The sequence below is a fragment of the Argopecten irradians genome, chromosome 1, assembly GCF_041381155.1.
Source record: "Argopecten irradians isolate NY chromosome 1, Ai_NY, whole genome shotgun sequence".
NCBI lineage: Eukaryota > Metazoa > Mollusca > Bivalvia > Pectinida > Pectinidae > Argopecten > Argopecten irradians.
This window is the reverse complement of record NC_091134.1, coordinates 13,425,852-13,444,316: the sequence shown is the minus strand read 5'-3', so window position 1 is coordinate 13,444,316 and position 18,465 is coordinate 13,425,852. Positions and strand designations below refer to the sequence as shown.

General features: G+C 35.2%; 1 protein-coding gene across 2 annotated transcripts in view; it reads right to left on the bottom strand.

Annotated features, from left to right (window-relative positions):
• Positions 1-17,903, bottom strand: part of LOC138318286 (cyclin N-terminal domain-containing protein 1-like) — a 28,894-nt gene extending 10,991 nt beyond the window's left edge. Inside the window, exons 1-7 of one of the 2 annotated variants that reach the window (XM_069260507.1) lie at positions 17,764-17,903; positions 16,700-16,844; positions 15,768-15,874; positions 14,307-14,472; positions 12,766-12,931; positions 11,050-11,188; positions 2,964-3,060 (exon numbers count right to left, since the gene is read on the bottom strand). In XM_069260507.1, the coding sequence (XP_069116608.1) occupies positions 2,964-3,060; positions 11,050-11,188; positions 12,766-12,931; positions 14,307-14,472; positions 15,768-15,874; positions 16,700-16,834 (810 nt within the window). In that variant the 5' untranslated portion in view covers positions 16,835-16,844; positions 17,764-17,903. The remainder of the gene's footprint in view (positions 1-2,963; positions 3,061-11,049; positions 11,189-12,765; positions 12,932-14,306; positions 14,473-15,767; positions 15,875-16,699; positions 16,845-17,763) is intronic. The other variant, XM_069260515.1, reaches the window with a different exon arrangement.
• Between the last annotated feature and the right edge of the window lie 562 nt (positions 17,904-18,465).

The window sequence follows — 18,465 nt, the reverse complement described above, 5'->3', positions numbered from 1 at the left end:
AGACATACGCTAGAATGTTTTAGTTAAATCGATTATTGGGTAGTTACTCTATCGGGATGAGATATTGATCAATCAACAAATACCAATTACTCGCATTTTAAAATGTGAATTGAAAACGTTAACGTTCTTCCAGCTATTATTATTGATTATATTTATTATATTATACTGATCAATCTAAAGTGGAACTAATTTTAATAGGTGTTAAGTGGTTCACTTCTAATGACTGAATGTATATATATGTAGCTTTAAGGACTACCTGCCCTGACCCTAATCCGTTCAATGAATACTGTATATAAACTTTTATCTGCACTCTTTGTATGATAAAAGCCCATATATTTCACTGTACATTATGTTGTACACAATGTATACAAAATCAATACCTTATCAATCAACTACAGCTAACCGTTCGTTTTTCCGATACTTTCAACCTAGTACCAGTCACCACAGGAATTTGATTTCACCAAATAGGTTTTCAATCTAATTTGGAAAAAAAATAATGAGATCATCAATTATGAGACTTCAATGATTGCGTCAATGCGAGTAAACTGTTTGTTTATCCGATACTTCCCAAATTACTACCATTCACCAGTCACCACAGGACAGAAATTTGACATTTTGAGAAATAGGTTTTGAATTTTATTTAGAAGAAAAACCCACATAATTCTTTATTACGTTCTTATTGTGTCAATACATGTCGACCTATAAATTAGATGCAAAAGGATTTACCATTCTTATATTCGATCAACAATTATGTTCACAAAACATCAAGCAAGCATGGACATGCTGGTGTTTACCTTTATACATAATCAAATACCAAATAAAAAGAATATATTGTGGGTGGTTTCTACAAATCAAATGCTTTGTGGTCGTGTTGAAAATACTAAGGGCAAATGTATGTAATGAAAAGGGGGTAATCAGACAGCATGTACTTTCTCACGATTCAAGGAAAAATTAATTTTATACCATAATCTATGTAGCTGTAGTAAATGTACTCATCTTTTCTCATTTTTTTCTTAATTTTGCTAATACTACACATCTTTTATTTTCGGAAGATTTGTTTTAAAGATATGTCACAGATTATCATACAGTTTATTATACTGCATCAGACTTAATGATTTTAAAGTAATCCAATCCTTAACATATTTATTATAATCATTCGAGCAGTAATCTACTGCGGTAATTATAAGATGTATGCCTAACGCAACGCAGAATACAACATTAACGTTACTACATGTCCCTCTATCTAAAACCTGTCTTAATTACAAAGCATATGCCAGAAGAAGTGATTTAAAGATAACAGTGAATGAATGTCGATTCACCTTTAATCAGATGTTAATCGTGTATCAATGTTACGCCAGCTGCCAGAGCAGTACATCGTACATGTACATCGAATACAGATTCTTGAAAACTCAGCAGTTCAATCCCTCAATATTACAATATTGGATTGTATGTTAATGATGACAGGATGATATTGAATCATTAGGACTTTAGCAATTCAATTGCCAACCAAGCCATTGACAACCACTAGATATTATACATTTGTATGTTTGATGTTATTCAGTCATGGGAACCAGATTGTGCAAAGGGCCGTTTCACTGCCACTCATTGATATGCAAAATAGTTGGCATAGGGCCAGCTATTAACAACATCTGGGTCTTTGGTCTCATGGTAATTTTAGAGGTCAAATATCGAAGGATGAGTATAGAATTTTCTTTTACTTACATAGCTAAACAATATTACAGTTGAAAACGGTATTTTTGCATTTAATGCAGTTTCTGCATTCATGTTCCTGTATTTCCAGTTCACTAAACCGCTCATAAATTTTAGACATAGGTCACATTGAACAAACATTTGCTCTATTTTATCATAAAAGAACTATTATAAATTGCTGAAAACTTCCTTAACCAATTAATAGTTTACATCGTAGGGTCACATGGTTAATTCACAGGGCTAAATAAGGTCATGTTCAGTGACTGGTATTCTGTTTCAAATACGCATCTTCTAGCAAGTGAGATATTGTCCCACTGCAAATTGATGATAAATGACAAATAAATTCGAATTTTAATCTTCCCCTCCTTCCCCTTCGCCATTTCATCCCTTGATTCTGCCTCATTTTGGCCTGAGATAAGCATTCTACCTGTGGGGAAAGCTTTGGGTTTTGTCTGGTGGCCTAGAAACACGATTGTCTTTATGATGTAGTTTCTTCCCCCACTGAACGATTAGCATTGTCTTGATTTGTAAAATACTAGAATACTGACACGTCAGAAAGGTTCCCGCTCAATGTGACTTACGATTAGAAAATGACTGATGACAGTATAGTACCAGAGATCCCAGAGGGATCGTGGCGCCTTCTGACAATGGAAAGAGGGATATTTTCTCTGCTTTTTAAACTTTAAATATCAAAATCCAAGATGGCTGCCTGTTGGCAATCTTGTTGATAGATCGGTTCCAAGTTTCCTATATATGGAATATGAGACAGATCCCTTCAGCATTTTCAAAGAAATAGCGGCAATAATCTATAACTATTAAACTTCAAGATAGCGGCATGTAGACCATCTTGTTGACGAATCGGTCCCAAAATGCAATGTGCCGAACTAGGGTCCTAGGGGAACATACATATGAAATTTGAGATCCTTTCTGTACTTTCTCAGAAATAGTGAAAAAATGAAAAACGGACTGACGGACGGACAGATGGACAGACAGACGGACATCCTGATTACTATAGGGCTTTATACGTGTAATCATAAGGTATGCGTTATTTTGGTTACACAAGGTTACACGGATTTCCTCTTAAATACCTAAATACCTAAAGTTTTCTAACAATATCCAACATTACGGCAGACAGACAAATAAAGACAAGTACTATGGTCCTGTCTGTTTTCAAATGTTTATTGTGCGAGAAAAACACTAACATCATTATTATCCTATATACATAGATATTTGAAAGAAAGGAAAGTGCTTACCTTATCAGACAAGTGCTGGTCAGCTATGTAGACAGAAGAAACTATCACAGATACCGCCAGCAGCATTTTGTCTGCTCTCACAGCCATATATTTATTCCTGAAAGTGACCAAGGGAATTATAGAAACAAGTTTAAAGCGAAATGTGTACCAATATAATAAAATGTATCATCAATCATCAATACGTAGTCTTCCGAAAATATTAATGAAGTTTAAAAATGAAACTTAACAGGGACAAGGTAATGCATTTCAACAAACTAAGTAGCTTGTCATTCAACCATAAAACATGAGACTCTGTGAGCCTCCTGCACAATAGGAAGTTATTTAAAAAATGAAGTCTATTTGATCGCATGCAGCCATGGATTTAGGTTCAAATCACTTTACTGGACTTGGAGTTAAATTGTTACTTCTTGATGAAATGAAGTATGTTGTGAATTATTAAGAATTTGTAATAATAAATGAACCATCTTTTACAATAGAGGCAAAACGTCAAAATATTGAAAAGAAAGTTTTTTTTTCTTTTCTAAAAAGTAAGTATATTTTAATCGAATGGGAATAAATCTTCAATGTAATTCATTTGTACAAACTTAGCAGTCATTCAACCTAGAATAGCAAAATGTCATGTGTCAGCTCTTCTTGGACATCCCATTTGGCTTTTTCCTCATTTGGGAAACTGTTTCAACACGATTTAGGGTATTGCCCTTCGCGAAGTTCGAGAAGGCCAGAGATTTTGCTCTGACTTTCATCGGCTGGTTCCACGTTCAAGTTCGTTGATTGGTTTCTCAGTTTTCTGGGTTACCGCACGCTCTGGCAGATGTGGTAACCCCCTAAGAGACTTCGCATCACACCTTTCTAGATGTTCCTCTTTGCGAACTGGGTCGCTGTCAGCAGATAATGGGATGTTTGGCTTGAATCTGAAGGACAGAGTTCTCCTGAGGATTCTGTTGTTAAAGCCAGATCCCACTACGACCTTGTTCACGGATGCGTCCGTCACATGGTAGGAGGCTAAGCTCGATGGTCATTGCCAGCATCAACTGGCTGGATATGAGGGCTGTTCTGTTGGCTCTACAGACTTTTCGGAAGATACCGCATTCCAGGATTAGGAAATGCGTTTATTATTTTAGTCAAACATTTTCCAGGCAGTTTGAATGTTTTGGCGAATACTCTCTAAAGATGGCGCCAGTCGGTTCTGATAGCATGGCAGTTGTATCTCTCGATCTTCGAGGGCGTTTGGCAGATGTGGGGACATGCCTCACACCACACATAGACCTTTTTGCCACTTTCCTGAACAAACAGTTGCCAACCTTTTTCTCTTAGATACCATACCAAATAGCTTGGGCCATGGACACACTATCTCTGAGTTGGGAGAGGGTACAGCCTATGTAGTTCCTACATTCAACCTTTTGGTGAGGTATCTAAAGAAGATTCGGTAACATTATTGTTCTTGCCTTCTGATAGCGCCCCTGTGGCCGAGACAAAGCTGTTTTCCAGAGCTAATTGTCGTTTCTAAGGGGTATCCCTATGGATCTCCCACCAAGAACCAGTATCCTGCGCCAGCCTCGGTTCTGTATCAGGCATTCCGATTGACAGACAGGTTTTTCCTCGGACGTGTCAGCCGTCGACGCTCCATCAATGAGGTCACCTTCTTCTGCCGTCTACCAGTCACGCTGGAAGATGTGTGATTGGATTATCGACAGGAAAATCAATCCGATCAAGGCCTCTGGTTAATCCAGCTGATTGCTTTTGTTTCGGGAACGCAATCTTACCTGATAATAATGCAGGCTACCGTACAACTGTTGCTAGTGTACTGTTTTTTCATGGTATACTAGAGGTGTATTCTTTCACCTCTGTTTGTCTCGGTACAGTCTGGACAGGCCTAGGGTACGGCTGTTAACTCTACAGTGGAACTTAGCATTTGTGTTAGAGCCCATACATTGTCTATTCACTCTCCATGCCTCAGTTGGACAAGAGATAGCTCTGCTGTTACCCTTCTCTTTGATCTTTGGCAAAAATTCCATTAGGATTCCTCCCCTCTAGAGACTGAGGAGAATGATCGGTTGAATTGTCTCTGTCGGGCATTAAGGTTTTACCATGAAAAAATCAGGGGAGGGGTTATTGCATATGAGCAGGCGATATGCAAGATGAGGGCTCATATGCAGTTCTTGCGGCTAAATTGACTCTCCTCAATTGCTCCTCATTTCAGGCAATCATGTCTGCTCTCTCTTTGTCCTGGAGTGGTCAGACGACTTTCATTGACTTTTACCTCCGGTTTTTCTCTTTCCATTCTGATGGTCTGATTTCTTTAGGTCTGAATATGTCGGCGCAGTCTGTGACTGTGCCTCCTCAATAGACATTATATATATTTATTATCTTAAACTATAACTGTGATACACCTTTTTCCACAGTGAGCTAAATCCATTTCTATCCCTTTCCTGTGAGGATTCGTTGAACCCTTTTTTATTATTTAAAACATTGAATTATTTGGGGCTTGTCTCCTGGTTTTGCCGCATGACTGAGCTGCATGGTTGAGGACTCTCAACTACGATAAGACCAATTCGCATACTATAGTAATGGTAACACAATACTGAAAAATAAGTTTTTTTCAATGTAAAACCAATTTTCGTGATGTACTATTCACCTTAACTTTATGGGGTCCCGCGTTTCTGCCCCCCTCCCTTCCTCTCCAGCCATTGTGCCCTTGTGGCTTGATAAAGGGGAATGGAGACAACTCTTGTCTACGGTGTGGTAGATGGGATTCCCTAAGTTTATGTTTGTTGGTGCTAGAAAGCAATACATTTTGAACCATTTTAAGTAAATTTGTACCTAGGAATTCTATAATTCAGTAATCAAGAAATCGAATAAGTAATCATGTTTGTTTATTTGTTAGATTTATTAGCGTCCTATGATCATGAACAACCGCAGTGATGTAAGGAAGGCATCCCATGTACATGTGTGCGTTGTGTAGCTTGTGTGTAATGCAAGGTGCGTGCTTTGGGAGACTGCAGTACGCATGTTTGTATTGTGTCATCTTATATAGTGGAACTGTTTTATAGTGCTATATCACTGAAGCATGGTGCTGAAGACACCAAGCATCACACCTCATCCGGTCAAATTATACTGACAACGGGCGAACCAGTCGTCCTACTCTGTATGCTGAGCGATAAGCAGGAGAAGAAGCTACCACTTTTATAGACTTTGGTGTGTCTTAGCCAGGGGACAAAACCCAGAGCCTACCTTACAGGGGCGAACGTTCAACCATAGGCCAAAAGTGAGGCGAAGTCAAAGGAGACATTAGGAAGAATAAAGTCGGTTAGAAAGAAGAGAAAAGATGATATTCTAAATTTAGCCGCCATTCGATCATGCAATAGTGGCAGCAGGAACAATTATCACACCCTATCTGCAGGGATGTATTGTAAGGGGTCACACTTGAAAACGGAAGGAGTCTGTATATTGCAGGGGGTCACCCTTTAAAACGAGAGGAGTCTGAATACTGTAGGGATCACACTTGAAAACGAGTAGAGTCAGTATATTACAGGGGTCACACTTGAAAGCGGACGAAATCTATATATTGTGAGGGTCACACTTGAAAATGGTAGGAGTCGGTATATATGTTTCAGGGGTCACACTTGAAAACCTTGAAAACGAGAGGAGTCTGTATAGTGTAGTGGTCATATTTGAAAACGGGTAGAGTCTATATATTGAACGGATACACATCAAAACAGGTGAAATCTATATATTGTGAGAGTCACACTTGACAACGGGTAAAGTCTGTATATCGTAGGTGTCACATTCCAAAATGGGAGGAGTCTGTAAAGTGTAAAGGTCACATGTACTTTGTGAAGTCATACTTGAAAACGGTAGATGTCTGAATAGATTGCAGTACTCACACTTGAAAACGGTTGAAGTCTTAATAGTTTGAAGGTCACACTTGAAAACAGGTATAGAGACTGTGTATTGTAGGGGTCACTCTTGAAAACAGGAGGAGGAGCCTGTATATACTGCAAGGGTCACATTTCAAAAGGGAAGGAGTCTGTATATTGTAGGGGCACACTGGATCACGTAGCCTACAGATCACATTAGAAAACAGGAGGACTATATAAGGGAATTTGTAGTGTTGTAATTTGTGTGTGTTGGAGGGTGTCACATTTCACAATGGGAGGAGTTTGTATATTGTGGAGGTTTACTGTTGAGGCCCACTTTATAATGGTAATTGTTTTACAAATGTAATCTGCACATTTTCCATGACACTGAAAAAATATAATGTTGAATTATCCCCTGTGATATATGCATGTTCTTTACTTAGGATTAATATACTTTGTCCATTTTATCTTATACTAATGCGGCCGATATATTATTATATAGTTATTATTCTAATGTAAAAATGTTAATGTCCTTGCTGTGCATATTACATGCTCGTTTGAAATATATATTTATAATTATTGCAATATTCTTCCTGTTGTTATATTTTTCTCTATATCACAGTAAATTTAGCATTTGCATTTAGAGATACTATATCCCCATTCTTTCTCCCCCCAAAAACTATACATTTTGAATGTATTTTTTATCATATATCTATATAAGTGTTGCGGTACGGATCGATAAAAGTGTTCTAGTCCAGCTACTCCATTATATATTAAACATATAGTGCTATAGGATCACACTTAAAAACAGTCATAAATGAAAATGGCACAGTGGTGTGCCATTTTTCTGTCGCAAGGGCAATCTGCATTTTACAACTTCCGGTTGAGTCATCATTTGTTAATGTTACGCTTCATATAGTAAGCAATCTTATGTCAAAATGTCTTGTGAAGGTGAGTTTGGTCCTGTAATCAGATCACTGGACCATCGTGTAAAAATTTTGTATTTCACATGGCCTGATGTATATATATATATATATATGTATGTATTTTTTTTAAATTGTAGGTGAATACACTCCGTTAGAGCTTTTCATTTGTATTATGCATTATCAGCTAGCACAGAGGGTAAATTATTAAATCTCAGTTTGAAAAACAATCGGGTACGTATCAAACATATGAAGCAATTGTCTCATTACTATATCATAACTGTCTCCATATCCCTATGTAATTTTCAATTAAAAATTTAATGTTGTTGTAAAGGAGATTTTGCAGTATTACAAAATTTCAAGGTCTCATAATCTATCTTTTACATTATTATGCAAAATTTGGGAAAAAAATTAAAAAAATTGATGACCAGCTTTGTCATTGGTTGATATCCAATACGCTTGTATGTTGTAAGAGTTGCCTCCCTTACTACTTGTGTAGAAGAACAGGGAAAATACACATTCCTGTCGAGTGTCCCGAGCAGGAATCGAACCCGGGTCTCCGGCGTGGAAATCTACGGCTCTACCGACTGAGCCAAAGAAGCATGCTCCGTCAGTTGAGTGACAGAGACCGTATTTAACACTATTTACAAGTCACACCGACCCGCTCCTTTTACACTACCCCCCCTGTTTTTCTTGAGATTTCCTAAATCTCAACCCGAGACTCTTTAACCACCTTCCATAGGTTATTTAGTTGGGCGCCAATGTAGAAGAACAGGGAAAATACACATTCATGTCGAGTGCCCCGACCAGGAATAGAACCCGGGTCTCCGGCGTGGAAATCTACGGCTCTACCGACTGAGCCAAAGAAGCATGCTCCGTCAGCTGAGTGACAGAGACCGTATTTAACACTATGTACAAGTCACACCGACCCGCTCCTTTTACACTTGCATACACATTTATACATTTTATAGATACTTGTTGTATACATATCTTGTATGTCAAATTTAAAAACATAGAGACGTTTTCACAGCACATTAGCCACAATTGTCTGTCAACATGTCTCAGAAAGGACATGATTCACTATAGAAATAAATATACCAATCGTAATCAACTCTGGTATTTCGTGATAATATGCCAAAACTAGCTTTAGGAAGCAATTTTGTATGAGTCTTGCTGAAGTCAGAATCACCAAATGACACAGGAATTAAAGATTCAGGTCTAAATCAATTTCAGTGTGTCTATAAATGTCAATGTCAAAGTGAACCTTTAAATATACGCAGTATAATAAGACAGTTTTGTAACTGTTCCACAATTTTTAGGTACAGCTAGTCGGTAGTAGACTAAAAGTTATACAGCCTTGTTCACACGGAGTGCACTACGTTTAGACTACAGGTAGACACGGAGTGCACAAGATTTAAGATCAAAATATCTCATAGGCGACGATTTGCCAACACTGAAAATCTTACTTCACACAAGGTTCATCACTTTATGTGTTCTAACAAGAATTTCATCTACGTCCTTGGTTTGAACTATCCAAAGTAAGATTGATAAGAAGTCTTTATGTTTACGTAAACTATATATCACTAGCTAAGAAAAGTAAAATGCGGACTTGAACAATCCTTGATGAGACATGACCAGTAGGTGGTTTAACGTAACAACCTGTACACAGTTAATTTGCTACGCAGTTAATTTGCTTTTTTTAACTTCTGCTAAACGTCCTTATATAAATGAAATTTTATGATAATATGTATCAATTCAAATAAACATACAGTACGAATGATTTCCAGTAGTTAACGGCAATTTTATGTTGCAATAGATATTAATTTCTGATCCCAATAAATATTTCCATCTAAATAGGAAAATGTGCATTAATTAATTAAAGATGTTCCATAGCCAACAAAGCATGTTTAATAAATGTATATATTAAAACAAAAACATATACATACATATAGTAATTTATTTTGATTCTGGAGCATGCACTTCATTCCATTTACATGTAGTACATACATTTGTAGTGCCAATGGTGAATATATTTTGAAGATTTGTTGATGCATTGCGAATGAAAGTTAGCTTAAAGATGCTCCACCGCCGACAGAGCATAAATGATATTCATCATTCGAACAATAATCTGTGTTTAATCGTGTATATATATGCCTAATTAACACAAAAAATAATGTAAAATAATTTATTTCTGCCTTTGGTGCATGCCCAATCAGTACTTCATTTCATTAGAATATAGTGCCACGGAATTTTTTCGGGATGCAATTAATTATTTTTTTTCATATTGTGCAATTACTATGTATGCATATAACTACCTATCCCACTCTTGATCTGTCGTACGGCAAATTAACTAACCAAGGATCAATATCATCTACGTTCTTGGCATAAAAAACTATGATAACAAATAGTTGTGAACATTTTATGAACTTATATAACTGTTATTTTGTATAATGTGTGTTTTTAATCACCATTTCCACAAGTCTTTGCTTTATGACTTACAGACGTGTGTAACAACCACGCGCCCGTTCACGTCTAACTTCATGCACAATATCACACACGTGTAGATGGCATATGCCGTAGCCTTTATATCTTATACCACAGACGATGAATTCGAATAGATTCACATACATTTAAAATTATTGTTTATTTTGTGAGTATTATCTCACTTTATTGTATCCGATACTCATAGCGATATATTCTGCATGCGAAACAAGTAAGGTATCTACAACATACGTACCCGTACCCAAACTCAAACTGCATGTTTAAAAGCGTTTGGCTAAAAATATATTGCGTATCTCAATTACAACACTGAAGTTTGATCTCCTATAGAAAACTAATGAACCGTTACATGACTGCATGTACCCGTGTGGGAAAGGTGTACACGTAAACGCCCGTGGCTATGACCTGGCAGCCGTCGTTATGACAACACAGTCAGTGACAAGTGATCATGATTTAATAAGTGTGTATTGTACACATGACTGTAGCTGGCCTTGGATTTTCTTGGCACGTCGTGACAACAAATTGTCCGGATTAATGCGGGAATTTATTTACGAAAATTACATTCCGTTCCCAAAATGGAGTTCAGGATTCGGAATACGAATTTCCGGACTAGTGAGTATAAATACCGATACGGAAATCCGTTCCCTGACATTTCCGTCTGGATTGTGAGTTTTCCGGACTATCGTCGTCCGGATTATCGCGAGTCCACTGTATTACTGACAACTGTCTGTAGGATTTTAACTCACAATCCATAGATTTTGTTTGATATGCACAATAATTTGGCCCAGAATAAGCATAAATTAGTACCTGTCTTTATTTGGTGTTGATCGTACTGTCACCTCAAACAGGCGCTTGTACACTTCTGAGTAGCTGATGTAGACAACTGTTAATACTTGCATAGATACAGCATGATACACTTTCACTTCTGCCTCACGGTTATTGTGCCCTGTTGAGAAAAAAAAATGTATCAACATACAATTTACAAGCATATTATAATGTGAAACTTTGAACAAGAGGTCAAGGGGGCCTGTATCGCTCACCTGGTTTATTTAGTAATTTTCATAAAAACTTTTGCTATTTGAAATAGCAAAATGAAACCTTTTTGGCCCAACCATATGTACAATTTTGAATCTCCACCCCATAAGGATGCTACAAATGCAAAATGATTGTTAAACATAAATAACCAATGCGTATAGTTTCAGGCATTTATATTGAAATAACCAACTTGACCATTTTGGCCCTACCTTCAGGCCCTTAAGGGGTCAGCCCCACCATTTGTACAAATTTCATTCTCCACCTCATAAGGATGTTACTAATGCAATATTAGTGCTATTCAATACTTAGTTTCATAGGAGAAGTCGTTTATATGGAAATAGCCAAATTGTTTCTTTTTGCCCCACCCCTTAGGCACTTGGCGGGTCAATCCCTTGAATCCCCCACCATAAGGATGGAGTGTTACATATTATCTAACATATTTTGGAGGGCATCAGCATTTTTTGAGGCCCCACCACCTATGTATATATATCAAAAACACTTTAAGAAGAGATGAGAGGAGCATGGGCCTTTAATTACCACTCACCTGATATTTGATATAGATTAGTTATGTAATTTACTAGCAAACTGATGTTGTTTGTTCATGAAATAGGAACATAACATTAAATAGGTCTACTTACAAAGTTTCATTAAGATGGGTGCATATTTAACTCACATTACCGTGTTCACAAGGTTCAATAATTATCATTGCAAAGGGCAATAACTCCGTAAATAAGTAAGAGATGAATCAAGCTTATTTTCAAACTTGTTCAAGATATTTACAATGTTAGTTTAAATGCAAAGTTTCATTAAGCTCAGATCATATTTACTCAAATTATCATGTTCACAAGATTCAATAATTTTAATTGCAAAGGGCAATAAACTATAAGTTACAATTGAATCAAGCTGATTTTCAATCTCATCTGAAATCTTTCCAACGTTAGTCTACATATAAAGTTAAAGGACGTCGCACGACACATGACGGACGACAGACGACGCACAGCAACGGACAAAAGACTATCATAATAGGTCACCATGATCTATGGCCTGTGGAGAAATAGGGATTTATCCACATCACCAATCAAATGTTAATACAAGTGCATCCCATCTCTTTCACCTGCATGGATAATTTTGGAATAGCCCTTTTTGCATTATAATATACTGACAGATTGAAACGAGGGGGAATAACTCTTGTTAATTAAGAAACACAAATGTTAGCAAACACATTCAAAGACCACAAACAATTATGATCACCATTATTGTAATCACACATACATTAAATCAGCAGTATGACACTAATTTGTTTATTGAATTTATTGTATTAAATTTTGTTAGATATATGTGCATATGTCATTGTACCATCTTTGCATGTCAAGGGTTTAAATGCCATACTCATCTACAGGAACATTACAAACTCTTGGTAAGGAAGATGGTCTGCTGAATGCATTAGGATTTCAAATTAGGATTTTAAATCCAGTTTAGTAGTATTACCTAGAATTTCCAGCAGGGTCTCAATATAGGTGAGAGTTGATGGCATAGTTACATTGTAGTTAAGCGTTTTCAGAACTCGCAGCTCAGATTGCAGGATGCCTTCAGCAGCATACCGATGACCACAATGGTCGCGCAGGAACCTCCGAGCCTTGGATGCAGATATGATCTAAAAACAATTTTCATTGATGGAAGTTCATTAAGCTTTATAAAATGTGTTAAGTAAGAAAAATATGACATGGTTAGACATATTTTAAGGATCATCGATAAAATACAAAATATTCTAAAAAGCAAAAAAGTTTGTTTTGTACTTTAAATGAAAGCTTTGTTTTTTAGTGCATATATATTAAGTGTATATTTATGTTAAAAAGCCATTCTAATTCCTATCAATGTTGAAAAATTAATTTGATGAAATTCAAGAAAATTGAAATGGTATAAAAAATATTTTATAGAAACTGTACACGTATACATTAAGCCTATATTTATGTTAAAAACCCATTTAAATTCCTATCAATGTTGAAAAACTTAATTTGATGAAATTCAAGGAAAATTGAAATGGTATAAAAAAAGATTGGTCTGATTTCTGAAATTGTACAAATTTTGTATTAGAGAATACAGACATTATCTTTAGAATATTATTTTTATATTTTATAGAAAATGTACACAAAACAATTTAGTCCTGCATTTAACATTTATATATATAGTCACTCTAAAATATACAAATTATGTATGTTCACTCAAACATTCTTTTTGTACTTGCATGATTAAACTAAAATGTCAGTGAGTCAGAAGCAATTACATGTAGGTCCTTTGCCATGCAACAACAGAATGGGAAGCCTGTGAAGGTGAGGATGAAGGGGATAGGGTAGACACTGTATATCCCTCATTTGACAGAGTGGGGTCATAAAAAACATTTTATATGATAAAATCGAATGAGAATAAATGATATAATATAATCTTACATATTGGCTCTGTTAAGCAGACGCTCAGCGGCCAAAATCATTGGCGAAGGTTCATATTTAATTTATGTATAGGTATATCTGTCAAAATGAAAAACCCATGTTTCATGTCTTTTACTCCCATATACTTTAAAGAAATCTTCACTTGTTTAGAATTATTTTCATAGCATCAACATCACAGGGATGTAGCAATGTGTCAAAATTAATGATGTTGTCGACAATACTCTCTGCATAATAAGTGCATGTATTATTGATAATGTCATGTCATAATAAATCCAGTCTTGCAAGCTGTCTTTTTCCCTACCCCAGTAAAAGGCAGTCAGTTATCTTTTCTATAGCAACCACGGGATATTACTTTTTCAAGAATGGGAGAAAAAAATTCTACTTGAGATAATAATAAAATGAAACCTGCCTTAACGACCACCTCTGTATACAGAACACCGAGATCACTTTCTGTGTTAAAAGACCCCTTGGCTACAAAGACCATTTTTGCTTTGTCCCTAGAGTCACTGGTCTTTACCTAGACACAAGGTTTAAATTCAATTGATCTAATTTTGTAAAACCTTAATTATATGTTCTATTTACATGGTAGTGTGAGGTTAGTTTGCTTGCGATCTGACAGCATGACACTGCTCGGAGTTTCAGCTGGTTCTTGATTCTGTCAAGTAGAGATTTCCAGTCAGCTTGGTAATGCTTGCTTTCACTCTGCATCACATGGCTGTACAGATCCTTGATGTGCTGTACCATAAACCTACAAAATATTGGGATTTTATCTTCAAATATATGAATGTGTACATGTATATACTTCGCTGTCTTCAAATAGATCTTATTGCCATCCGATGATACTGCTACCTTGCATTTAGCCAACTGACCCAAATCCAGAAATGGCGCATATTGAATCCAACATAATCATGATGTCACAATACAGACAATGAAGTTGCGTATTGATTTGGGAAAATAATCTGTTTGAAAATCAATGGAATCGTACATTTAAACTATTTTATTTTACCAAGTAGTCTCAAAAACTAATTCTAAGCATTGATGTCTGACTTTTACATTGCATATATGTATGCTGTAACTAAATGTTTATAATGTTTATAAGGCATCATAAATGTTTGTCTGTCCATTTGAATGATTTTCACTGATGAGCAGTGTAAATCATCAAATCTGGTGGTTTTCAATAAATTAGTGAAGAAGAATTAACATGTCAAAATTTCCGCAAAGTTGCAGCACATATAACTTTATATCCAATTAATTTCATCACAGTTTTCAATTTTTAAATCCTATATATATTTACTATGATATCTTTTTTGTGATTTTAATTATTTCATGAATATCTAAAGGAATCAATTTGTAAAATTTATTATTTACACCATTATCTAAATGTGAAAATGGTTAGGAGTAAGTGTAAGAGTTAATAGCCCATACATTGACATTTTTTTTCTTCTTATAAGTAATTAAATATTGAACTCAGTGTTGGACCGATTCTCAATTTTAATCTATGATCGATTAATTATGATTTTCCCAAAGACTATCGATTTTGAAAGTCAATTATTAAAATAAGAGATAACTTGTGCTGATTTTATACTATTCTGAACCTTCATAAATGTGTGTTTTTGGTGCAAAATCACATTTCAAAATGTCTGAAGACATGTTAGATAAACAATTTGAATTAAAACAAATACTTGTTTGTACTGTTGGTTCATAGGATATATCTTTCTTAAATTCTTTAGAGAAAGTAAAAGGTTAAATATATTTTCAAATATAGGAGAGTTTTCTGTAAATGGTATCCGATTATAAAATTGATAATTAGTAGGTTGTTCTAAACCGAACATGATCATCGAATATGATTTTACAACTGATTCCCAACACTTATTGTACTATAAAATACATCGAAATAAGATTATAAAAATAAATATATGTCTCAATAATTAATAGCTAAATAATGTAGACAATTAAGTATCCATGTCTTTATGCTCTTGAGTAATGTAGGGGAAGTAACTCCTAATATCTTGCATAATTTTTCAATCCAATTTCTCAACCTACCTGTCAAATATTTCTAATGCAAGGTACTTTGCTTCAGGAGCCATCTTAAACAGGTCACAAGAATTAAACACAAATTCTGCATATTCACCACTCTTGAAAAGGCCTTGCTGAAATAATGAAAATTAAAGTGAAAATAAAATAAACAAGAGGCCGATGGGCCGTAACTGTCACCTTAGTTCTGATATAGAATCAAACAAAGACATATAAACACTATATACTGGCCCTTTGCTTCCATCAAACCTGTGAACTCTGAAGAAGATTTTTTGAAATTCCAAGTCATTTTGACCGTATTTGACCCCGCCCCTCTGGTCTCACAGGGGCCCCCAATGGAAAATGTGAGTGGGATCCCACCGGAGTTATTTCCCCTTTCTTAATAGATAATTACCATGCACCAAAAGCAAAATAAATTATTTTTATATTAATATTTGTGTTCTTAATTATTGTGGTTTTTGAAACATGGTTTTGCACCAATAGATATATATATGTATAACATAATATATATGTAAAACATTGCTCATATTTTAGCCTTCTGCCGAACAGCATGGATACATTTTCGTAGATCCGGCCTTCGGCTGCCACTTGCCAAAGAGTAAATTGTGCTCCATTGTGCTGTATAGTTTAATATTTGTCTACTATGTCCCGCATTATGTTCGTATCCTATTTTGTAATCGTGTTTATTTTGTATGACTTGATAAAGGGGCAGATCGCCATGAAAATTTGACAATTTTGTTTTGTCCACACGGTTGGAATTACTTTCTTGTCTAATATATAACATAATAAAGAAACAGTACAACATATGCCCAAGTTATCTCACATCTAGATAGTAAAGTATATGAGTTATCTCCCCTTTCTTATTGGATTGTAATTTTAATAACACATTCAATAGAACCTGTTAGTGTTATAGAGCTGACACAGCATGACAGGATTGTTACCTCAAGTGGACAGGTAATTGTCTTAGTATTGATAGAAGCCAGGGAAATCAGCCATTCCTGGAGGATATCTGCAGTCACAGCTGTATATTTATCATTAAACAAAGGTTCCTCTGGGGTTCCAAAGATTCTATCCATTATTAGAATTCTGTATGTAAAAATAAGAAAATATTATGATGATCAGAAACATGACACTTAATCTATACATCTAAATATAGACCGATAATTTTCAATATTTTTATTAATGGTATCTTCTTTTTTACCAAAGATACCCATGATGGCTGTCATTAATTTGATCAAAAATACTCTAGAAAGAGTAAACAAGATACTCATAGAAGCCATCATGGGTATCTTTGGTAAAAAAGAAGATACCATTAATACTCTAGAAAGTTCAGTAAACAAGAAAGTACTTATAGAAGCCAATGAGGTCAAGAAAGAAAAGAAATGGAAACTCGATACTAAATTTGTGTGTATATCAGCTATGTTGTAAAAAGTGTGTGTACTTAATTCGAAGATACCATTGTATATGTCATTGATAATAAAAGGTTTGTTGATTTGTTTAAATAATATATTTCTTTTTGTAATATTGAAAATAAACATGTTCCATCGCACTTTTATTTCTAGTACTATAACTGGTTACCCTATTACTAATCTAAGGAAAGCTCTGATTACTGTTTACAAATGTTATGAAAATCGAACAATATTTAAGTATATATTATTTGGACTGTTCCATAACATATTAGTAAATGGTTTAAGATTTAATTGAAAAGACATGATTGACACATGCGTCTTTGACAAGTCATTTTTGGTATATTAAATCACAGAAAAGGTCGCAGTCCCTCCAACTGTAATACAAAATAAAATGCTCACATATCTGTTCTTCAATCTGTTAATTTCCAACATATTCTTATATTAATTATCTGAAGTTTTTTCTTAGTTATTCTTATAGAATTTTTCTTAGTTCTAGCAGACGACGAATGCAGAATGGAAACAGTGTTTTTCAGAATGAATGATTTGATAAGATATTTTAGATTTTATACATAGTATGTGTAATTTCTAATACTTACATGTAGTTCTATAGTATAATAAGTCTATATATAGCTAACTAATGGTCATAGGCTCACAGATGCATGTAGGAAATGGAAACGATACACACAACACTGCCAGTGTCGCCATATTGGATTAATGCTAGCGTTCTTATCGATTACTTTAGCCTTCTAGCAGAAAGTTTCCCCGTGCGCTTTTTCTGAAAATGATCGTAGCTATCACCCTGCCAAACCCCACATCAAATCCGAAATGTATTGGTCCGTTACGGCACGGACATAGCAAACGATGGGACAAGTTTTTAAAATTATAAAATTTATTCAATTTATAATAGAGATAAACTCAAAGGACTAGATATGGTTATGGCTCTTTTTGGCCCCTAAATCTACCAAATTTCAAATCAAGTAGGCCTATTTAGAAATTAAGTTGCTAAGTTACGTTTGAAATATTGAATACGCCCCTGATAAAAACTTAATGATATTTCTGTTGAAAGAGAGTATGTTTTTGCTATATAACAATGGTACCTATACAAATTTGAAAATTTTGTCAATTTTGGCATATTCTTTGATAGTTTATTCTTTTAAAAGCAAAAAGAGCACAACCTAGAACAAACTTTATATTTTAAGGGAATTATCAGACACGAAGAATACATCATTTTGAGTTAAAGTTTGTTCTAGAATGCGGAATGTGCCGCTTTTGAGCAGACGCCCTTTCCGAATGGAGAT